Source organism: Vicia villosa, unplaced genomic scaffold, assembly GCF_029867415.1.
Source record: "Vicia villosa cultivar HV-30 ecotype Madison, WI unplaced genomic scaffold, Vvil1.0 ctg.001627F_1_1, whole genome shotgun sequence".
Lineage (NCBI taxonomy): Eukaryota > Viridiplantae > Streptophyta > Magnoliopsida > Fabales > Fabaceae > Vicia > Vicia villosa.
The window spans coordinates 108,522-133,616 of NW_026705678.1; the positions used below are offsets into that span (position 1 = coordinate 108,522).

Genomic DNA, 25,095 nt, shown 5'->3' on the forward strand with positions numbered 1-25,095 from the left:
ATTTTCAATTTTGAAAAGAAATAAATATATCATTGAATTAAAAGCCCCATACACTGCACATTGAGCTCACTGTAATCATGAATCCCATGGTTTTAAATTGAAGTATTCAAAAGCCCCATGGTTTATAAACTTAACTTTGAATAAACTTTTTCAGTACCAAAAAAAAGTTTGACTAAACTTTAATTCACAAAAATAATAATTCATTTACTTTTATTTCAAAATAAAACAAAAGCAAAAATTTTATTTAGAACAAAATACAATTTTCATTTTTTCATAAATCCTAATTCAATTGACAAAAATTAATCAATATTTTTAAATTATTATTATTATTAGAATTCGAACCCTTCATCATTATTGCTCATGATTATACAATTGAGTTTACAGTGATTTTCAGGCCTAACTTTTTGCAGAAAATACCAATCATAAACTTTAAATTTCAAAATCAGATAGAATATGATAAGTTCAAAAACAATAAAAAATTATAATTTTAGTAATAAAAGAATTAAAATTAGTATATATTTAAAAAAAGAAAATCTAAATAGTCAAAAAATAGTTAAAAAAATCTTAATAATTCCAACAAATTTTTTCTCTCTATAGAAAACAGATCACTCCTTCAATCATCAATTCTCCACCCTTCATCTTTACCCAATAAAAAACATCACACGAAAATTCTTGATAAAAAACAAAAATCTAAAAACAACAATTCCCGAGGAAAAAAATAATTAGGGCTTTCAAATAATAAAAATTCCTTAGTTATTTTCTTCCTTCATTTTTTCTTTTCTTTCCATTGTTCGTTCGTTCCCACCAAACAACGTTCCCGCTCCTTCATTCATAAACTTTCTTTCCAAGGAAACGTTGATTTCACAGTTTTCGAGTTTTCTTCAATTCGTAGCTACTGCTTTTTTATTTTTTCTTTATTATTTGGTATTTTATTTTTCTGGCGTAGCTGAACTTTTTGGGGGAAAATTGTTCACCGTTTTCCACTCCCGGCGACTCCTTCGCCGCCGGCTGCTTTTGATTTGACGTCTGCTTCTCGTTCACGGTGAGTTTCTCTATTTCATAATTTCAATTTTTGTTTGTAGAAATTTTCTTCTGTTAGGTTTTTAGGTTTCTCGTATGAGGTGAAATTAAAGAGAATCGATTTTTTTTTTTAATTTTTAATTTTTGGTGTTTAAGTTTATTTTGTACTTTTTTTTAACGAAAAGTTTATAGTAAAGTTGAAATTGAATTATTGTAAATATATTTTTGTTGATTTTTTTTTTTGGATTTAGGTATAATTTTTTGTGTGTGATTTGTTGGAGAAGGTGGCGATATGAACGCAGGGAGTGAGAATGGTTGATGTTTGGAAAGAAAATTAGAATAATCATAATTCTGAAGGTTTTTGTTTTGTTACCTGATTTGTCATTTTTCATTTGTTGGAACTATTGGTAGTTTTTGGATTGTTGAAAGGTTTTGAGTGTTTGATCAATGGATTCGGAGACGGTTCCGTCTTCTAGGGATTTGTTGAAATGTTGCGATTGTGCGTGTAGTTGTTGTTCTATGGGGGGTCAGTATTCGGGGACTTGGATGCGTTCGGTTAAACGGAAGCATGATGAGTTTAAGATGGATTGTCAGTTATTGGTGCCTTCGGTTGCGCGGGTTGAGATTGGGAATGAATGTATAGCTTTGCGTGAGATGGTTAGCGTGCAGCAGAAAACTATTCAAGAGATGAATGAGGAGTTGGAGGAGGAGAGGAATTCTTCGTCCACGGCTGCGAATGAGGCGATGTCGATGATCTTGAGGTTGCAGAGGGAGAAGGCGGAGATTCAAATGGAAGCTCGGCAGTTCAAGCGTTTTGCGGAGGAGAAAATGACGCATGATCAGGAGGAACTTATGTCGTTGGAGGATTTGTTGTATAAGAGAGAGCAGATAATTCAGTCGCTTACGTGTGAGGTTCAGGCTTACAAGCATAGGATGATGAGTTTCGGGTACTATGAGGATGAGGTTGAGAATGATCAATATGATGACATTCCTCCCTATGAATACCCTCCTTTAAAATGTAATGTCATGCATAATGCCATGGATGGTGATAATGACGACACTGATGTTGAGAAATATGTATTCGGTGATACTCCTAATGACCGTTTGAGGAACTTGGAGAATAGAATTTCTAAAATGGAGAAAATTCCCACTCACAGCCAAGCGGATGGGGATTTTACGGGAAAAAATGTTCTAGAGAAAGTAGTTGTTGGACCATCTCCAAGTTTGACGAGAAGGCATTCAAGGAAAGTTTCCTCTGAAGTAGGTCTTGAGTTCCCAACGGAGTCTCCGAAGAACAATAACAACTCTAAGAAAGATTATTTCTCTCAGCCAGAAGACCATTCCAATTTGAAGAAGGTTGATAATGCTTCAGAAGGTGATGATACGAGTGACCGAATTTATACAATTGACTCTGTTCATTCCGGGGTACAAAATAATGGCTTTACAGGTTCCAAAGCTGAAGCTTTCGAAGATTACACAACCACTCCAAAGGAATCAGGCATTCATCATGATGCTGATTTTGAGGATCCCTATATAAGGAAGCTTTACCTGAGGCTTCAGGCACTTGAGGCTGACAGGGAATCAATGAGGCAGGCAATCATTTCAATGAGCACAGATAAAGCACAGGTTGTGTTACTGAAGGAAATAGCTCAGCATTTGTGCAAAGAGATGACACCTCAAAGAAAAAGGAATACGAGCAAACCACATATTACTGCAAGATATCCATTAATGTCAATTTTTAAGGTATTCAATAAATCAAACTAGTTACTATCAATGCGATGCACATGTTTCTGCCATTTATTTACTTTATCTATCTTTTAGGTTGTATCTTAAGTTTACTTTGAGATGATCTTTTTCATCATTCTTATCATTGCTTGCCTTTCAGCAAACTAACATTTTGTTTCTAATTTTACAAACATATGCCTTAATTGCAGGATAAATTATGAAGGGAATGAACAAAAAAAATAATGTTATTTAATATCAGAAATAATTGATTTTGACTGTTTCTCCCTTTGATCTCTCTGAGGGCTCGATTTCTCTGCATGTAACATTTTGTTGGTTAATGTACTTTACCCTTGTATACGAAAAGTACTCTGATCTACTGTTTGTGTCTCATCTGGCAATGCATGCAGTTTTCTACTGATTCAATTGCTGAAAAAGTAATTACATTTCTTGAAAGATTTTGAATTGGAACTCACACGTTTTCATCTTTTTTGTGTTCAGTGGATCACATCAATTGTTTTTTGGAGAAAGAAAGCTCATGAAAGCAAGTAAGTGACCGTAACATTTATTCTCTGATAACTTAGAACATACTTTATCACAAAATTGTTTGTAGTTTTGTCATTATTAATAACTGTGTAGTCTAGTGAAGTGAGGGAAAAATAATGTGTCATTCTCATGACGAATTTACCATTGAAATCTTTTTATAGATAAGGTAGTTCTTTTGAACTCTAGTGGCCTATGCTTATAAGTTATTTCAAAGAGAATGCATAACTCCTAGTCCTACAATAAAATATTAAACATTCAGCCATGTCATCGAAGGTTATCTTTGAAGGTTCACTCACCATTTGCCTTCTAAACTTCGCAGCCTTCACAAATTCATATTCTCTTCTCTGTAATTAGTTTCCGCTTTCTAACACAATTGATATCAAGTCTGTTAGTGACGAAATACTCTTACTATACTTCCTTATTATGGAACTTCATTGATCGTTTTTGATAATTGGCGATTCCATAATGATACAATTCCATCAAAGCATTGACATTATATATAAATAGCAAGTTCACTGTGAGGTTGCCTGTTAACTATGCTTCCTGGTTTAAATTTAAAACAAAACAGATGCCCTGTGAACCTACCCTATTAAAATATCACCTACGTTCAGTTTGATGATGTCTGATAGTTATGCTATAATATTTCTTAGAAAATTTCTAACAAAACATTCTGCAACTAATTTTTATCAATTGAAGTTCAAATGAATCTCACTATTTTGGAAATTAGCCCCACTTAATCATGCTGCAGGTCTCATATAAATTTTGCAAGACTCAGGATTTTCAACCAATACAATGTGTTATAAAGAGATTGTTGGACAATATCTTGTATGAAATTCTACCAAAATGAAATGTTTGTCATGTATATTTCCTTAAATGACAATGCTTGAGAAGATACTATTTATCGTGTTTTGTTGTGCAAATTGTCCATCATCTGAAATGTTTGTGACTGCTGCAGGTATATGTTCGGGCTACCGGCCGACAGTATGGGCTTGCTGCTGCTCCTTGACAAAAGAACACATGCAAGACCATGGAGATGTATTTCAAGTACACAAGTGGGAGATTAGTTCTCCATTTTCAAATTTGGGAGCACCAACTGAATTTTATAGTTAACACTAAAATACAATGATTTTTTTAACTGTTTTTTCTCCCCATATCTTGCCGAAAAGGGGGTGTGTATTGTGCAGTGTTCTTTTATTCCTTTTCATTTGAAATTGAAATTAATTGTTGGTTGATTTAAGCTTGGATTTCACATGTCATATGAGTATCCTCTCATATGGTTGGTGGTTGGACAATCTTGTACATAACTGTTGGAAGCTCTCTTGTGCTTCTCGCAATGCCTATTCTCAATCTTGACTCTTCTATAAGAGCTCTCTTGTGCTTCTCGCAATGCCTATTCTCAATCTTGACTCTTCTATAAGTGCAATGCAGCTTTATGTGTTGAGTGTTAAACATTCAAATGGACCATAGCTTCCACATATTCAGAGCAAAACTGATAATCTTGCTTATTTTCTATTATTCTTTAAGGTAGATAATTAATTTATTGTGGGATACAACAAAGAGTTTAACAATTTGTTTCAGTTAATCTGTATTTAAATAGGATTTTTATACACATTTGTCATGATTAAATTGTGAGTAAATAAGTTTTCTACACATTTTACCATGGTTAAATTAGATTCTCTACCCAAGTTTAAAACTTCCTGAATTTTCTATCCTTGCTATTTTTTATAATGTTTATAAATAAATATACATCAAACTGCAAGTAGCAAAACAAAATTGTATTAGTATAAAATATGTATTAATGATTTAATATCATTCTATTTTTTTCATAATGTTTATAAAAATTATTTACAATACACTGCAAATGACAAAAGAAACAAAAGAAAAAGTAGTTGTATTTTCTTTTTTATAAATGTATTAGTTCTATGATCCGTCTGAATCAGAAAATTATTTTATATTTAAGAGAGTTGATTGCTGAAGAAATTTTTTTGCAAGGACTAAAATGTTTTTTTTCTTTTATTTTTTAATTTCAATATTTCTTTTTTTTTTTTTTTAAGAAAAGAGGGTCAAAGCTCAAAGAAAAAAGATTAATAGCAATCAAATTATGATCAACGATTCCAATACAATTAGCTAACAAAAGATGAGAAATTTGAGTAGGATATCGTTCATAAAACATCAAATTAGGATCTAGATCACATCCCATGTTGGCAAGTACATCCGTACAAGTGTTTGACTCATGATAAATGGATAAATGCGCACTTTTCAATCCACCCAGTTTGAGCAACTGTTGAATTAGTTATACCAACTGCATTCCAATTATACTAACCAGTCCAGAGTCTAAAATATTTGAACAACCACTTTGAAATCCATATGAAGCTCAACAACACGAAACCCACACTCTTTTGCTAATCTTAATCCGTCTAGCACACCCGGAGTTCAACAACATATGCACCACAAGAATCCAAATATCTTGCGAAACCTTCAAGCCACTCACTCACCCATATAACCTCTTAAGAGACCACTAGATTTAGCTGTCAGGCCATTCTTACTAGTTCTATGTTCAATCTCACTCAACTTGAAGGAGGAGGAGACCATATTATTTGCTTAGTCTCTCAGGCCAAATCCATCTTACTACCATGCAGCCCCGCTGGAAAAAAAATTATGAGAAACTTTACGCTAACATAAAATTCTAGGTCTCACAAAATTCTCATCATGTTGTTCCTTATTCCTCCACATCCAAAATACATGGCAAAAGGTTGCCCAAAGTTCCAATCACGACCGATCACCACTAATACCAAAACCCAAACGCAAATTATTATCCACCCACTCTTTAATATTACTGGTGAAAAAAGAGCCCATCATATTTGTTCTGGACTGGGCCAAGAGTCAGCCCAGTCTACTTTCGGCCCAATTGGACTTGGAAGCCCAAAACATCTCTAAGCCCTGGAGGAGCGAACACGTGCTCGGCTCCTCGAAAGCCCAATAGCGTTGGAGCACTACAGCACGTGCTCGGTATATAATGCTCCCTGCGAGCATCCCATTTGACGAGGACTTCCCTCCTCGTCTAGACTTAGGCTTACCAGGCGCGCCCCCCCGCGAGCATCCCTTTCGCTGAGGGCTCTCTTCCTTGTGGCCTTATGCCGAGGACCCTTCTCCTCGTAGCGCCACTTCACATCCAACCCCCCGAATAATACGGAGTCCACGTAGTCCCTGAAAGACCGCGTCTCTCTTAAACTTCTGAGTGGTTGACTAGGACGGAGACCACGCACTAGTCTCCGATATTTCCGCCTGGAATCCTGGTAGTCTCATAACTGGGCCTGGGAATCCAGTCCAGTAGCGAGATCTTGGCCCAGCGCTGGGAGCTATAAATACCCTCTTTCACTAGAGGGTCAGGTAACTTCATTCATACTCTCTCTACCTTGTACTTGCGCTCTGATTGCTCTCTCTTCTCATTTTGGCATCGGAGTACCTTGCAGGTACACCCCTTTAGTTCACAGAAGACCCAGATCCTTGCAGGCCTTGAAGATCCATTTGATCAGGTACAATCAGTGGCGCTGTTTATGGGAAAATTCCAAGAATTCGTGGCCAAACTCGGCATCAAGGAACATTTCAACTCGGTCGAACACCCCCAGACCAACGGGGAAGCCGAAGCCGCGAATCGAGCATCCTCCGAGGGCTGAAACGGCGACTCGGTGAATGTAAAAGAGGTTGGGTTGAGGAGTTGCAGAGCGTGCTATGGGCGTACAGAACAACGCCACACTCGAGCACAAGAGAAACTCCATTTAGATTAACCTACGGGACCGAGACCGTCATTCCCGTGGAAATCAGGGAACAGTCCCGTCGTACCGAATCACCGCTCGAGGAAGAGCTCAACGACGACGCTATGAGGGAGAAGCTCGTTATGGTCGAGGAAATCCAAGTAGGAGCCTCCCTCCGAGAAAAAAATTAAAATAACAGATAGCTTTGTGTCACAACGCCAAAGTCATCAAACGCGAGTTCAAAATCGGAGCCTTAGTCTTACGCAGAAACATGAAAGACTCACGCGAAGGCAAACTCGCCCCCAATTGGGAAGGCCCGTACCGAGTCTACCACAAAACCGATAACAACGCCTACTACCTCGAGAATTTACTCGGGGAAAAACTTGCTCGACCATGGAATGCTGAAAAACTCAGACGATATTACAGCTAAAACAGCTAACAGCCATCCGATCACTAACCTCTGACCACAAGGGATGACCGGATAGGGACGCACGTCGTGGTACAGACGCGTATGCCCCATGACAACGAAGGTCGAAACTTCCTACCAAAGCAGAGGCTCAACCACGCGGGGAGGTCTACACCTAACTCCACTGTGGTAGTACCTACGCGGCAGAACCCCAGCTCGTGATGGGACCGTTCACGCCACGAACACTTGGCCCCGACTCTCATGTTCGTTGATTACACAGACCTCCTCTGTGTGCCTGGCTCATTCCCCACACGACCAGACGACCATCCAAAGTCGAGCATAATCAAATAACAAAAAAATATTTCTAAGTATGAACCTCTATGTGCCCGGCTCGTTCCCCACACGACCGGACAACCACCGGAAGTCGAGCATAACCAAATAACGAAAAATATTTCTAAGTATAATCATCCGAGCATGTATAAGTATCCAGTCATACAAGGTCCGAAAACACATGACGGGTATATAAAAATCGAACATAAACACTTAGCAAAATTTTAAAGAGAAATGCATTTAAAATACCGATAAAAATGCCGGCAATATCCGAGTGTTACAAAAATTGTGGGCACGCATGCCCCAACAATCAAACAGGCATAGCCCCCTGTTCAAAAAATAAAAAGCATAAACGGAACGCAGGCTAGACAAACACAGGCACGCAGACCCAAAACCAACAAAATCATTCACCATCTTCTTCAGTCGGAGTGTCGGGCACCACCTTACCATCCACAATTTTGGACGACAGTCCAATGTTTTCCGTCTTCAGATCCGGGTTCAGATGCTTCAGCTTATCGACCGCCCGCTTGAAACTCGCCTCCGCCATTTCGAGGAAATCAAGCTTGAGAGACTCCATCTTGTCGACCATCTCATCCCTTGTCTTTAACCCAAAAATGTCCTCAGATTCCTCAGTGGTCGGCTCCTAATCCGGCTTCAGATCCGCCAGCTTCTTCTTCTCCACGTCCAGCTCCTCATTTTTTTCACCAGCTCCTCGACTTTCTTCTTCACCTTTTTCTTAGAAGCCGTGAGAGCGGCCTCCACCTTGACCAGCTTCTCCTCGGCAGCCTTTTTGTCCGACTCGGCCTTTTTCAAGGCAGCAGGAGACACAATATCTCCCTTCGCAAGCACTTAGGCCATCTCTAGCACCCTTATGACAGAGGTGCTATTATCGGCCAACTGCTTGAAACGGGAAGGGGTGTCCATCTCCTCGATCCTCCGAGCATCAGCAAGAGAAACGGCCAGAGGGAACTGCTCGAGGTAATGCCTGTCTGTGAGGCAGGGAGGCAGCATAAATGCTCGGTCGGACCCCAAATCCGAGGGTTCCTCACGACTCCCTCAACTTGGCGTTGCCTTTTCCTCGCATCAACCTTCTCGGTAGTCAGGGCTTCTTGGTCAAGGTTAATCACAAGAGAACCAGACGACCCAGAGTTGTCACCCTGGTTTCCAAGCCGAGTTAACTTTTTGCTGCGGAGCTTCCTGGCGTCCTGGGCCAGCTTGGTGAGTTTATCATTGCTCGTCGGCATGGCATCTGAAAGATAAAACAAACGAGTTAGTGGGAAACATAAAGCAAATATAAAAAAAGTAATCTAAGTACAACCTAGCAGAGCTCTAGCCTCCTCAAGTGTCTTGCACGAAAGGAGGGCCTTCGTGTTTATCGCTCGGGACTCAAAGACTGCCTCACCCTTCTCGTCAAGGACCGGTTCCTCGCTCCTCGTCACCCACTGGGCCAAGCCAAAGCTACCAACATATTTGCACAAAGTCGCGTAGGACGCCACGTCCTACTCGTCTAGGTCCTCGTCTTCCCAAGCATAGTGTTTAGGAGGGACATTGAAGTGACCCTTCCAACAAAAGAATGGGAACATACTGCATAACTTCGCCTTTATCTGCCCGATCTCATCATATTCCGGGTTACCATCTTCACCACGAACCGTCACCATCCTGGATAGTGAAGTATACGACATCTCACTCTCCAGGCGGATTACAAAGTACCGGTCCTTAAAATCCTTGACGGAATCAGTAGACATTTTGAAAAGCCTCCAGTCGGCATTTTTGAAGGAAACCCAGCCATATCGCCCTCCGACCGCTTGTCGTTGGACACGGAAGCAACAGCAGAACAAGGCTGTTGTAGCGTCGACCTTCAGATAATCACAAACTATCTCGAAGGCCCGCTGTCATACCCCAATTTTTGACCTAAGATACCACCTCATATCATTTGCATATGCATCATTTGCATCTCTAACAAACTGCATAGCTTGTGTTTGTTACTTGTGACTCAGCAGGATTTAATCAGGAAATCACTCATCAGTACAAGTAACAATCAATTAGGGTTTTGTTCTCCCTTCATCTCAAAAGAACTATCTTCATCAACAATCAACATTTGGTCCTCAGAGATTCATTTCAACAAACTCAAGAGCTTTGAATCGACTGAATTAGGGTTTTGCCTGAAGATAGCATACCCCTGACTTTTGCTCAGTATTTGATCTAATGACTTGGGACATGATATCAAGACCTCAAGTGCATCATTTTGACCTAATCCATTGGCTCATAACATCTCCTATACAAAGATTGATCATACAAATCCTCAGATCAGGGTTTTGAACTATCAGGGACTGAAATCAGGGATCACATTTGGGAAACCCTAAAAATCCCCAGGAAGTCAATCAAAGGTTTCAATCATCCTCAAATAATCCCTATGACAACATACAATGGAAGTTACATCTCAATTCAAGACCTACAGTCATCAATTTCATCTGGTCGACAATTAGGGTTTTTTGACCTAATTCACTGAACAACTGACTTTTTAATCAGGAAATGATGCTACAACTCAAACCATGGCTCAATAACCTCTAATGCTTCAATGAAATCCATTCATACCACTCATTTGGTGAGGATAGCCTGTTTCATTTGAAAACTCCAGAAGCGCGATTCGTCTGAAAAAGTCAACTGTACAAGAACACCTTTGACTTTTGGGGAATTTTGGTCAACCATGACTTTTGAAGTTTTAAATCATCAATATATGATATATGAAGTCATTTGATCAAGAAAAATCAAGAAAATCAATCAAGAATCAAAAAGTCAAAAGTTTGACTTTTCATACTTAGAAAAATTTCTAAGTGTTTTTCATGGTTTTTTCCAAACTTTGAAAGGGGATTTCTCAAAATTTCACCTACAAACTGAAAAAAACTTCCAACATGAAAGTTGTAGATTTTGATCCAATAAACAACTTTGACACATATAAATTTTTTCCAAAAGATCAACCATTTAAGAGATATGGAGCTTCAAAGTTGGTACTTTTTGAAAACTTCACTTAAAAACTCACTTTCTTCAAAGTTCATGGAACTTTTTCACCCATTTCCTTAAGAGACTTGAGGAAGCTTTCAACTAGGCTTTTGAAGTATGTAACATGAGCTTTCCAAAATGTCAAAGAGCATGAAAAAATATGGAGTGTAGCCATGGTTTTGAATTTTGTCATTAGAGGTCATTATGCATGAAATTTCAAGCCATTTTCTCACAAAGTTCTTATACTATATGACCAATAATGCAAGAAGTAATCAATGCAATATATATATTATCATTTGAGATAGGATTTGAAGAAGATAAGAAGCATTAACCATGGTTAAGCTTTGTAATCATTTGAAAAATATTCCATTTCATCTTTTTCCACAAATGCAATTATGATTGTTTCCACTTGCTTGCCCTCCAATGCATAACTCTTTGTCTATAAATAGAGAGGCCTCACTTCATTTGCAAGGCACTCCAAAACTTGTCCAAGAGCTTGTTTTCTCACTTCTTCCATTTTTACCAAGTTCTTAAGTTTTCAAAGAGGTTAGAATGCCAAATTGCCAATCTTTCAAGTTCTAACCAAAGGAGTCATCCAAACTTCTTCCAAATACCATTTAGAAGTTGTTGGAATCTTAACAGAACCAATTCAAAGCCAAAGTTCACCTCTCCCAATTCAAAATTTTTCAAGAAAAACTTGAAACTCGAATTTTAGGTTCAAGGCCAATTCAGTGAGATATAAACACTCAAACACCTTCCTCATGTATCACTGAACCTAACCCGATCATTTCCAAGCTTTGAATCTTCAATAACACTCACCCAGAAGCCACGGTTGGTTCAAACAAAAAGTAGCACGAATTCCATTATACATGCGTCTTCAACAAGATGTAATTGCATATTTGTGTTTGGTTGGGTGCTCTGCTCATTTCTGGAGCTTTAATTTGAGTTTAATGGCCGTTTGAAGCAACCACCATTTTAGGGTTCTTGAGCTCAATTTTGGGATTCTTTGATTTAGGCAAAATCAGGAAAAAATAAGGGCATATTTGAACTCAGGGGGCAATTTTAAGTCGAACCATGGTCCTATAATTCATTTATATTTCGTATTTCTTAATGTTTGATTTACAGGACCTTTAGCAATGGAGAAAAACTGTAGCTAAAACTTTTAGCTACAGTTGCAGAGAAAAGGCTACGGACGGAGGAAGAAGAAGGAGACGTGGCGATGTCTCATTTGTCCATTCAAATCAGCGCGCGCTGACTTCCTCTTGTAGTTCACGTGCTTCGCTTTCCACGCCACTTGCCATGCACCTCTCCTCTGAGCCATCAGATCTCACTTAAACTCTCATCCAACGCTCCTGAAAGCGCCAGTCCACCATAGACCTTCAGCCTCGCCACACAGGATCCTGGTTTAAGTATTTTCTTAATTAATTTAATTTTCTTTGCATAATTAATTAAAAATACTTTCAAAAATCCAAAAAATATTTTAATTTCACTTTTAGGTTGATAAAATATTTAATTATTTTTTGACATGAAAATATTTTATTTTTATTCATAATTAATTTATTTTGTTAATTAATTAGTAATTGTGTGATTATTTGCTATTAATTAATATCAACCAATCAAAAAAAACCCAAAAAATTATTTTTCTTTTATTATTAAATTGATAAAATGTTAATTTAATTTTTGGACCAAAAAATATTTTAGTTTTCTTCATAATTAAAATATTTTGTTAATCAATTAGTATTCATGTGAATATTTGCTTTTTAAATTATTATTCAACCTATAAAAAATCCAAAAAAATATTTTCTTTTTATGTTTAGGTTTATAGTTGTATAATATAATTTTAGACATAAAAATAATTATTTTTTATTGTTAAGTTTAATTATTTGTATAATTATTTGTTTAATTAGCATTATTAATTGACTTAACTTCATTAAAAAAAAACACAAAAAATATCTTCTCTCAGATTATTTTCTTTTGAATTTGATATTGTCATATAACCTTTGTGTAAGTTTTATTTTGATTACTGTTACACATATCATTTGAATTTTCTCACTTCATCCAAGACTTCGAGATTATTTCTCTGTTGTCTTTTGGATTTGTCTGTTTTGTTTGGTCTTCCATTTGCTGTAGAAATCTATAAACAATTACTGGATGATCATGGAATTGCCGAAAGCTGTGAGCTTATCCAATGTTCTTTTCTGCTGGTGAGGATGCTTAATATCTGTTGAGATCCTAATTTATTCCAAGCACATCACTTGAGGATCACGGTAACACCTCAAACTCAGAAATCCAATTTTCTCATTCTTCGAGGTAAGCCTAAAACTCAATCAACTGTTTTCACAACAGTAATCAATTCTTTTTCAAATCATTCCATTGTTTTTCAAAACAGTGGGGCCTCTCGAATATTAGAGAGTATAAGACCCACTCTTCTTCTTTTTACAGTTTTTCTTTGTACAGAAAACTTTTTTTCAAAAAAACAATACTTTTCAAACTGTTTTTAAAATAATAAATCTCACATCTTTTTTCAAAACCATCCACCCTGTTTTATGAAAATAAAACAGGGGCCTCTCGAATATTAGAGAGTATAAGACCCACTCCTTTTTCCTTTTACACAGTCTTTTTATTCAAAATAAATAAACTTTCTTTCAGAACAAACTTTCAAACCGTTTTTTAAACGACGCGTCTGTAAATAAAACAATCAACCATGTTTTATAAAATATACCATGGGCCTCCATGTAGGTATAAGTCCCAAGCCCTTTTGTACATACCCACTCCAGTACATGAAATTAGGTATTTCATTGTACACATACATTTTTGTACATATCTCATTTTGTTTTTAACTTTGAATAACAAACCAAAAATGAAGGTTTTCTTTAAATCTTCCCAAAAATATACCATGGGCCTCCATGTAGGTATAAGTCCCAAGCCCTTTTGTAAATACCTGTTTACATAGCTTTGAATAAACTCAAGTGGACTTCTCCCCGAGTGTGAGTCCCGAGCCCCGTGTATACAAATGGATCATGCTTACAGGTATATTTCCTTCATAAACTCCATTATATACACACACTTTGTCATATACATATATAATTGTTCATACCTGTTCATGTTTGTTCATACTTGTTCATGTTTGTTCATATGTGTGATGTGTGTGCTTATTCAACTTAGTACAACACTAGGTTCCCCATAGCCTCCTATTGGGCTTCGTGCAAAGAATCTCCCTAGTTTAGGTTAGGACATAGAGTATGGTTTCCCGGTGAAATCGCTCTAAGAGCTCAAACCAACTATACCATGCCTCCCCTTGGGCTTTGTACAAACGAGTGTCCCTCCCATAGCCTCCTCTTGGGCTTACAATGCAAGGACCCTGGATTGTCCCTCCCATAGCCTCCTCTTGGGCTTACAATGCAAGGACCCTCGGATAGCCTCCTCTTGGGCTTCGTACAAGGACCCACAGGCTTCTTATAAGCATCCCCAATATCCAAAACAAATACCCTAGGAGATTAGACATTTTTCATCTCTATGCTAGGAGTATCTCTTCTATATCATCACAAACAATCAATCAATCAAAAATCAAACTTTTTTTGCCACAAGGCTGGCTAATCAATCAAACTGTTTTACCACCGTACTGGATGATTAATCAAAGTTTTTGTCACAAGGCTGACTTCATTGAAACTTTTGCCACAAGGCTGGCTGATTAATCAAAGTTTTTGTCACAAGGCTGACTTCATTGAAACTTTTGCCACAAGGCTGGTTAAACAAACAAAAACATCTTTATCATTCTAAGCACCCTAAGTGGCATGGCCCCGGGCTTATAATGAAAAGATTTTCAAACAAAAACAAACAGATGTATGTGATGATATAGATTAGATACATCTAGCATTTAGACGACATTTGTCTATTTTCCTTTGCTTCCACTAGCATAAGTGGGAACTACGATTGCTCTGACTTTCTCAACATCCCTTTGAGAATACGTAGGCACAAGGTCGATCCTTGGCGAGCAAAACAAAACAAAAAAAAAACCATTCAAACCTTAGCACCCGTAGACCCCGAGCTACAGATGCTCTGATTCCCTCTAGGGGATATGTATGCAGAGGATCGCGATGATCTTTGCGAGCATAATCAAACAAACACCTTAGGTCCCACCTATTTCACAAGAACCTCCACCACAACAAGAATGGAATAAACAAAACAAAGAAACCTATAGAGTACTATAGATACGTTGGGTGCTAATACCTTCCCTTCGTATAACCAACCCTCTTACCCGGAATCTCTCCCCCACTTTTAGGTTATTGCAGCTTTTTTCCTTTTCCTCCTTTGGAAATAATAAAAAGTTTGGTCGGTACAAAAGAAAAATCATTTTTTTTGAGCACTCGAGCCCAAAGAAGGCATCAGGTGTCTCATCCACAAAAAAGAGGCACAAAAACGGTTTTTCGCCCGCGACAGAAAAATGGCGACTTCACTGGGGAACATCTTTTTATTGTTTCCAAAGAAAGGGTTATTTCTATTTGTTATGTTTTATTTTATTCTTGTTACATGTGTGGTTCCTTGGTTCTGTTACTGGTGTGATTCTGTTACAAGTGATACATTATGGACAAATCCTAACCCGGATTAAGTACACATAAGAATTAGGTGGAGGGTATAGTCATGTATGGCATACAAGGAGTTCAGTCCTTAAAAAGTCAGCATGAGAATCCTTCCGCTCAGTGGAGGTTCTTTGTTTGTAGTATATGTTTAGCAAGTTCAGTTGCGAAGACATTATTGCTTTCATTGAACTGTAGAAGCTGAGTTGGCTGTAGAACCCCAACCCATCCTGGCCTTATTAGGACGTGGTGCAGAAACGATCCAGGTGAAGACTTGGATAGTTGTCATGCGGAGAACCACACTCAGACGAGTTTTTCTTGAGAATATTTCTAGCTCACAAGTTCAGTTGTGCAAGCCGGTAATATCCGAAAGAAAAATGTAGACTCTGACGTATCAGTAGAACATGTTTTGCAGGTGATAAACCCTAGTACTATCCCATGTTTGGTTCTCTGACCTCATGCTCGTGACGCTGGACCTTTGAACCTATGTGTACTATGTTTGAATTACCATGTTTGTAGTACCATGTTTGCGTTACCATGTTTGAACTACCATGTTTGCTTTACCATGTTTGAATATGTGGCATCCACGCATCCATGCATTCATACATTCATTAAAAAACCCATCTTTTTCCATAAAAACATGATTTTTCCAAAAAAATTTAGAGAGTTTTCTTTGCAAACATTATAGGATTAAGTTATGGAGTGGGTAAAAAGGCATACCAAAAAGTATGATTTCAAAATGCCTAATGTGGAAAGGCTGAAAGAGTTAGCATCTTCTGTACAAAATCCTTCTGATTTTAGGAAAAGCCATGGAAAGCTTTTGCCTATCTTGAACACTCATGTTGATGAAGGACTTCTCAAAACTCTGGTTCAGTTTTATGATCCCGTCTACCGGTGTTTTACCTTTCCAGACTATCAGTTGGTACCAACCTTGGAAGAATACGCCGATCTTTTGGGTATTCCTGTGTCTGACAAAATACCTTTCAATGGTTTGGAAGCCATTCCTAAGTCACCAGTCATTGCAGCAAGTATCCACTTGAAGAAATCTGAAATAGAAAGTAATTGGACTACCAAGGGAAATTTTCCGGGTTTGACTTCGCAGTTTCTAATAAAGAAAGCCTTTGATTTCATTGACACTGGTAGCATGATAGCTTTTGAAGCTGTATTAGCCTTGCTCATTTATGGGTTGGTTCTGTTTCCCAACGTCAACGACTTTGTTGATATCAACGCCATAAAGATCTTTCTGATTGGAAATCCTGTTCCGACTTTGCTTGGTGACACGTATTTCTCTATCCATCATAGGAATCGCCAAGGCGGTGGACTCATTGTATGTTGTGCACCTCTTTTGTACAAATGGATTGTTTCACACTTACCTAAGTCCCCTATTTTCACGGAAAACCGAGAAGGCTTACGTTGGCCTCGAAGACTTATGTCTCTTGCTAATAATGATATTCATTGGTATACCTTGGCTCGCTGTGGTACAGAAACCATTGATAGTTGTGGGGAGTTCGCCAACGTACCTCTCATTGGCACACAAGGAGGAATTAACTACAATCCGGTCCTAGCCCGACGACAACTCGGATATGCAAATTCAGTTAAACCAATTGGTCTCGCAGTGGAATGCTACTTTTACCGAGAAGGGGAAGATCCTCAAAGGTTGAAGACAAGAATGGTGAGAGCTTGGTACGACGTCCGAAGAAAAGAAAAAGGTGGGGAAAGAAATTGCATTGCTACAAACGCCTATACCTGCTGGGTAAAGAAAAGAGCAAAGGAGTTTCAAATGCCTTATGATTATGAAAAACCCATGTTCCCTGTGGTGTCTCAACTACCCAACATTCCCATTGACACTACGGAAGAATACCAAGAGATTTTAGCCAAAATGAGGTTAGAAAAAGACGCTTGGGAAGGAAAGTTTCGTAAAACTGATGAGGAAAATAGAAAGTTGAAGAAAAGAGTGAAAGATCACGAAGAAACTCTCTATTATCAAGATGGATGGCTCATGAGTAAAGATGAGAAGATTCGTCAGAAAGATGCCGCAATCAGAAGATACATCAAAGAAAGCAAGAAGAATCTTGAAGGCTCAACTAGCAACGCTCCGATTCCTGATGATTGGAAGAATGTGGTTGACAAACTGAGGGCTGAAAAGGCCAAATTGAAAGCTTACTATGGGAAAGAAATCCTGAAGCTCAAGCTACACAACGCATTTGGTTCTTCGTCTGATGAAGATGCTTAGGATTTGTTTAGCTTTTTTATTTATCATTTGCTTTTGTAAGGAGCTACGCTCCAATGTTGTAACATTTCCCATTATTGCAAAAAAAAAATGAAATGAATGAATAAAAGAATTGTTTGTGTTCAAATGTTTGCAAGGAAGTAATCTTTAAAATGTTTGGAAAAATCATAAATTTCTTTTTGCATACATCATTCTGCATATCGAGTCTGTTGTATAGAGTCTCATCTTTTGGATCTTTCTCCATTAGATCGTCAAGCTGTCGTGTCTCAAAGTTTCTCGACCGCGCTCGCAATCAGATCACAGATACAATACTCGTTCGAACAGAAGAAGAATAATGGAACACTCTGAACAAGAGAATATTGAGCTTCGTGGTACAGTGACCACTCTTCAGGAAAAGTTGGAAAGTCTCACTACTCTGGTTGACTCTTTAATGGCCGCACAGAATCAGCCGCCGCCACCCAACAGTCAAGCAGCGGTAACATCTGAAGTCACTACTCCAGTTTCTACAGTTGCATTCGGTATTCCATCTTTCTCCATGCCAGAAGGTTGGGGCCCGCCTTTCAGCTTTGGTACAGGTTTCCGCCATAATTTCTCTGGGGTTCAAACAGCTACAACTGAAGCGCCTGCCGCGCAAGGTTCAGCATTTACTCCAAATCAGGGGGTAACTTTTTCTCAAGTCACTATGGCACTTTCTCAACCCACTATGACAGTTCCGACCCCTACGGTTCACACTGTTCCTTATGATGGCAATGAGATTTATCATGATCAGGGTGATAGCACAAATCAGCGTAATCTTGTGGGAGATCTCCAAGAGCAGTTTAACAAGATTCAACTGGAAGTTAAAGCTATCCGTGGCAAAGATTTGTTTGGAAAGAATGCCCAGGAGCTATGTTTGGTTCCCAGTGTACAAATACCAGCTAAGTTCAAGGTCCCAGACTTTGAGAAGTACAAAGGAAGTTCATGTCCACAAAGCCATCTTGTGATGTATGCCAGGAAGATGTCTACTTATGCAGATAATCATCAGTTGCTTATCCATTACTTTCAAGACAGTTTGACTGGTGCCGCACTGAAGTGGTACACAGGCTTGGATAGCACTAATATTCGGACTTTCAATGACCTAGGTGAGGCCTTTGTCCGACAATACAAGTATAACTCGGATATGGCTCCAGACAGAGATCAGCTTCGGTCCATGGCTCAGAAAGATCATGAAGCTTTCAAAGAGTATGCCCAACGATGGAGAGAAACTGCTGCTCAGATTAATCCACCGTTAAAAGAAAAAGAAATGACAAAGATCTTCTTGAATACTCTCAGTCCGTTTTATTATGAACGCATGATTGCTAGTGCTCCAAGTGATTTCACCGAAATGGTAAACATGGGGATGCGTCTAGAAGAAGGAGTCCGAACAGGACGTTTGACTAAAGAAGGTGGATCTTCGAGTGGAACCAAAAAGTTCGGAAGTGGTTTCCCAATGAAGAAAGAACAAAGTGTTGACATGGTATCCCAAGGGAAGCCAAGAGGAAATATCAATCGTCGACAACAGATTGCTGCTATTGCGCCAGTCGTTAATTCAGCACCGAATCCGGGATTTACCCCACAGTTTCAGCAACAACAGCCTCGACCACAGGCTCAGCAGCTGAACAATAATCAGAATCGTGTGCAAAGAGCTCCACAGTTTGATCCGATTCCGATGACCTACACAGAATTGTACCCTGCACTGATTGAAAGAGGCCTTATTCAAACTAAAGCACCACCACCAGTACCTGAGAGACTCCCATGGTGGTACAAAGCTGAGGTCTCATGCCCTTATCATCAAGGAGCACCTGGCCATGATCTTGAGCATTGCATAGCCTTGAAATATGAAGTTCAGAGGTTGGTTAGATCTAATCTTCTTTCTTTCAGAAATTTGAATCCAAATGTGCAAGCAAATCCGCTGCCCAATCATGGAGGGCATGTTGTAAACATGGTGTATGGATGTCCTGGTCCATACCGGGTCTATAATATCAATTACTCAAGAGCCGATTTGGTACAAATGCACGCCACTCTCTGTCGAGGGCAGAATTTTCGCCAGCATCAATACGGTTCCTGTAGCATATGTTGTGTAGATCCTCACGGATGTTCAATTGTGAGAAGAGATCTCCAAGTTCTGTTGGATAATGGTACTCTTCAGATCTACCGAAATAGGGATGAAAATGAAGTTAACATGATAGGATGTTATCCGCATGAGCTTTTAGTCTCAGATATCAACTCGGAAATGCCTACAGTTAACGTCATCATTCCTCATTTCAACATGCCGGAGCGCATGGAAGTTACTTACAACAAGCCGAAGGTTCCTATTGCTCCTTTGATCATTTGTTTACCTGGACCTGTTCCTTATGACTCTGACAAGGCAGTTCCATACAACTACAATGCCACAATGATAAAGGACGGACAAGAAGTTCCTTTACCAACTCTTTCATCTGTCGTAAACATCGCTGATGTAAGTCGTGTAACAAGAAGTGGACGTGTGTATACTCCACTACCTCCAAAGCAGCCTGTTGCTCCTGCAACCAGGCAAAATCCTGTCAATACGCCAGTGGGGAATCCTGAGGAAACTCCTGTCAGTAATACAAACATTGATGTTGGTCAATCCAGTGGAACCAATGTCAATCCAGATTTTGATGAAATTTTGAAGCTTATCAAAAGAAGTGAATACAAAATTGTGGATCAGCTTATGCAGACTCCTTCAAAAATCTCAATACTTTCATTGCTGTTAAACTCAGAAGCCCACAGGGAAGCCCTGATGAAAGTCTTAGATCAAGCTTTTGTAGATCATGATGTGACTGTTGATCACTTTGATGGGATAATAGCCAACATAACTGCTTGCAACAATTTAAGCTTCTGTGATGAAGAACTCCCCGAGGAGGGCAGAAATCACAATCTTGCTTTGCACATTTCTATGAACTGTCAGTCAGACTCTTTGTCCAATGTGTTAGTAGACACCGGATCTTCCTTGAATGTGATGCCAAAGACGACCCTCGCTCGTTTGTCTTACCAAGGAATGCCTATGAAGTTCAGTGGTGTAGTAGTCAAAGCATTTGATGGATCGCGAAAATCTGTTATCGGTGAAGTCAACCTTCCCATGACAATTGGTCCACATACATTTCAAATCACCTTCCAGGTCATGGACATTCAAGCTGCTTATAGCTGTCTGTTGGGACGACCATGGATCCACGAAGCAGGGGCAGTGACTTCTACGCTCCATCAAAAGTTAAAATTTGTAACAAATGGAAAATTGGTAACGATAAGTGGAGAACAAGCCTTAATGGTGAGTCATTTATCCAATTTCTCTTTCATTGGTGCTGATGATGTGGAAGGAACTCAGTTCCAAGGTCTCTCTTTAGAAGACGAATCTTCCAAAAAGAAAGCATCAATCTCTTCTTACAAAGAGGCGGTAAAAGTAGTGAAAGATGGAACTACCACTGGTTGGGGGCAAGTTGTGATTCCTACCAAGAATGAAACTAGAGCGGGACTCGGATGTTCACCAACATTCTCAAACTGCACTAAGAAGGATGAAACCCTTCGTCCGATCAAAGAAACATTCATTAGTGGAGGATTCCTTAATCCGATTCCTCAAGAGGTTAATGTCCTTATTGAAGAATGCATCGAAGAAGGTCTCCCCGATGATGAAGAAGAATGGAAATGTTATCTCAATGACTCAGGATACATATCTCAGGAAGAACCATATCCTCCGTCAGAGAAATCCAAAGGCAATGAAACTGAGCCTGTTCCTGCAGAAATCTGGGACACTTTGGGACAACCAAGTGGAAAATTTGATTATATGGTGAAATATACTGCACCTGAAAGTTACAAGATTGCGATTGAGGATATCCAACCAACTGGATGGGGAGATTCCTTTGAATATAATAGTCAACCAGAAGAGGCTTATCAGCCCTGTCAATTTTCTCAGCAGCCTGAAGTTACTGAAGATTTCGGATTCGATGTATCTGCCAAGGTTCATAATCCTGAAGATGGTTATTATCACATAAATGCCATTTTTGAAGATGAAGGGGAAGATGGTCCCGCAACTGACTCAGAAAGTGTCGCTGACAATGAGTCTCTTCATCCTGAAGACTGGGAAACACATCCTGAAAATTCTGAAGATTGTGACTCGTCTTATGCTCTTCAAGAAGTAGAAGAAGACCGTTTCAACTCTACAAAGAACAAGGGTGATAAACCAGGACCTTCAAATCCTGCTCGACCAGCGGTCAATGTCAATACTGAAGATAATTCTGGGGAGAATTTTCCTGAATACATAATACACAGAGGAGTTCATTGCTACTGGAAGGCTGTCGACGTTCCGAATGTTGTTCGCCGCTCAAAGTAATCACCTCGCTGTTATTTTGACCTCCTGCCTTGCCCAAAGCAGAGAGATGTTTTATAGGGCTTTGCTTTTAAATGTTCCGCCCAAATAACTTTGTGTATAGGGCTTTGTTTTTAAAAGTTTCCCTCTTTGTCCTGCCCAAGACAAATGAGTTTGTGTTTAGGGCTTTGTTTCAAAAATGAATCATAAATAAAGCGTCATTTTGAATTCCCTACATTATATGTTTTATTTTTGCTTTTTCTGGAAATGGTAATCCTAAAAAAAAACCAAAAAAAAATAATAAAAATAAAAAACTTTTCCAAAAAAATCTGCATACGCTCTTGCATTCATAAATTTTCTAAAATAGATATAAATCACATGTGCAGATTAACTATTGATAAACCCATTGAATGCAATAACCCTATGCCCTCTCCCAACTTTGAGTTTCCTGTGTTCGAAGCCGAAGAAGAGGAAGAAGAGGAGATTCCGGACGAGATCTCTCGGTTACTTAAGCACGAGGAAAGAGCCATTCTGCCTCACAAAAAGCCTTTAGAAAAAATCAACTTGGGTTCTGAAGAAGACAAAAAAGAAGTGACCATTGGATCGCTGCTTGATGCTGATATCAAGAGTAAGTTGACAGACCTTCTCAAAGAATATGTTGACGTGTTTGCCTGGTCCTACCAAGACATGCCTGGGTTGGATACCAATATTGTTCAGCATTACTTGCCATTGAAGCCAGAATGTCCGCCGGTTAAGCAGAAATTGCGAAGGACTCACCCTGATATGGCTAACAAGATCAAAGTGGAAGTTCAAAAACAGCTCGACGCAGGTTTTCTAGTCACCTCAGAGTATCCTCAATGGTTGGCTAACATTGTGCCAGTTCCGAAGAAAGATGGCAAAGTCAGAATGTGTGTTGACTACCGTGACTTGAACAAGGCCAGTCCAAAAGATGACTTTCCATTACCGCATATCGACATGCTGGTTGATAACACCGCTAAGTTCAACGTCTTTTCCTTCATGGACGGGTTCTCCGGTTATAATCAGATCAAGATGGCTCCTGAAGACATGGAGAAGACATCTTTCATCACCCCATGGGGTACCTTTTGCTACAAAGTGATGCCATTTGGATTAAAGAATGCAGGCGCAACTTACCAAAGGGCAATGACTACTCTCTTTCATGACATGATGCATAAAGAAATTGAAGTTTATGTGGACGACATGATAGCCAAGTCCAGTACAGAAGAAGAACACATTGAATACCTTTTGAAGTTGTTTCAACGACTAAGGAAATATCAGCTTCGTTTGAATCCTAACAAATGTACTTTTGGGGTTAGATCTGGAAAACTCTTGGGTTTCATTGTCAGCCAAAGAGGAATTGAAGTAGATCCCGACAAAGTCAGAGCTATTCAAGAGATGCCTGCACCAAAGACTGAAAAACAAGTAAGAGGATTTCTCGGACGATTGAACTACATCTCCAGATTTATCTCTCAAATGACTGCTACATGTGGGCCAATTTTCAAGCTTCTCCGCAAAGATCAAGGGGTTGTATGGACTGAAGATTGCCAGAAAGCGTTCGACAGTATCAAGGAATACCTGTTAGAACCACCAATATTGATTCCTCCAGTTGAAGGAAGACCATTAATCATGTACCTTACTGTGTTAGAAGAATCCATGGTTCAAACTTGAACAACAAAATGATGAAAGAATTGTGTGAGGAATTCAAGATTGAGCATCATAACTCTTCTCCTTACAGACCAAAAATGAACGGCGCCGTTGAAGCTGCTAACAAGAACATTAAGAAGATCGTCCAGAAAATGGTCGTCACTTACAAAGACTGGCACGAAATGCTGCCATTTGCTTTACATGGGTACCGTACTTCAGTGCGTACTTCAACAGGGGCAACTCCCTTTTCTCTAGTATACGGCATGGAAGCTGTGCTCCCCGTAGAAGTTGAAATACCATCAATGAGAGTCCTCATGGAGACTAAGTTATCAGAAGCTGAATGGTGTCAAAGTAGATACGATCAGTTGAACTTAATCGAAGAAAAACGTATGACTGCTCTATGCCATGGACAGTTATACCAAGCAAGGATGAAACAAGCTTTCAACAAAAAGGTTCGACCTCGTGAATTTCAAGAAGGCGACCTTGTGCTTAAAAAGATCTTGTCTTTTCAACCAGATTCTAGGGGCAAATGGTCTCCTAATTATGAAGGCCCGTATGTTGTCAAAAGAACATTTTCTGGCGGCGCCATGACTCTTGTAACCATGGATGGTGATGAACTCCCACATCCTGTGAATGCTGATGCAGTCAAGAAATACTTTGTCTAAAAAAGAATAAAAGAACAGCTCGGTAAGTCGAAAACCCGCAAAGGGCGACTTAGGCAAAAATGAGCGTCTCGGTGGACTGAAAACCCGAAAGGGCGGTCCAGGCAAAAATTAGAGACAATAAACAGAAAAAATTCATCCTGGTAGATTGAAAACCTGAAAGGGCAATCTAGGCAAAAATTAGGGATTTATGACAAAGTAACTGCATTAGTCTATACTTCGTCACCTGAAAAGTCTGTACTTCATCAAAGGATCTTCAATCAAATCATTATCAATCTGAAGCGACAAGCACAGTTGGAACTCAAAATTGTTAGGGGGAATAGTGGTTATTGCTTTCAATGTAGCCTTTTCCGCATAATTACCATTTCCTACTTTTGTAAATACTCCATGGAATCACGCCTTTAGCTGATTACCATCCTATTAAATAAATTTGAGCCTTGTGCCCATTTGTTTGCAATCTTTAATTTCTTTCAGCTTGCAAAATGACGCTTTAATTGTGTTATTCGTTTTTGAAAAAAAAGAAAAAAATAAGTTTTAAATGAATTTACTTCACTTTTCTTTTTCAAAATAAAAGCGAAATTTTCCTTTGAGTTGTGAACAACGGAAGGAACATCAGCAGTCGTCTCCATAGGATGAACAAAAAGGATTCTCCCGGAAAAATTGTTGAGACAACGGTATTCTTGTCCCAGAAAAGAATTCTTGAAGCAATTACCCCTCGAGGTAAAGAAGCTCTTCTATCCCCAGTGAAGAAGGTCTTTTATCCCCAATGAAGAAGATCTCCAATCTCCAGTGAAGAGGTTCTTTCATCTCAATGAGAAAAGATGCTCATCTTCCCCAGAGAAGTTT

At 39.0% G+C, this 25,095-nt stretch overlaps 1 protein-coding gene across 1 annotated transcript; it reads left to right on the forward strand.

The window, feature by feature from the left end:
• The first annotated feature begins 680 nt into the window (after positions 1-680).
• On the forward strand, positions 681-4,652 carry LOC131636081 (myosin-binding protein 7-like). Its single transcript, XM_058906727.1, has 4 exons — positions 681-1,042; positions 1,272-2,763; positions 3,244-3,290; positions 4,244-4,652. Exons 2-4 carry the CDS (start codon positions 1,468-1,470, stop codon positions 4,350-4,352), a joined length of 1,452 nt encoding a protein of 483 aa, XP_058762710.1. The 5' UTR covers positions 681-1,042; positions 1,272-1,467; the 3' UTR covers positions 4,353-4,652.
• Positions 4,653-25,095: the final 20,443 nt, after the last annotated feature.

Coding starts and splice junctions, on each gene's coding strand:
- LOC131636081 (XM_058906727.1), top strand. CDS start 1,468: ATGGATTCGGAGACGGTTCCGTCTTCTAGGGATTTGTTGAAATGTTGC. Junction 2,764..3,243: donor CATTAATGTCAATTTTTAAG/GTATTCAATAAA, acceptor TTTTGTGTTCAG/TGGATCACATCAATTGTTTT. Junction 3,291..4,243: donor AAGAAAGCTCATGAAAGCAA/GTAAGTGACCGT, acceptor TGACTGCTGCAG/GTATATGTTCGGGCTACCGG.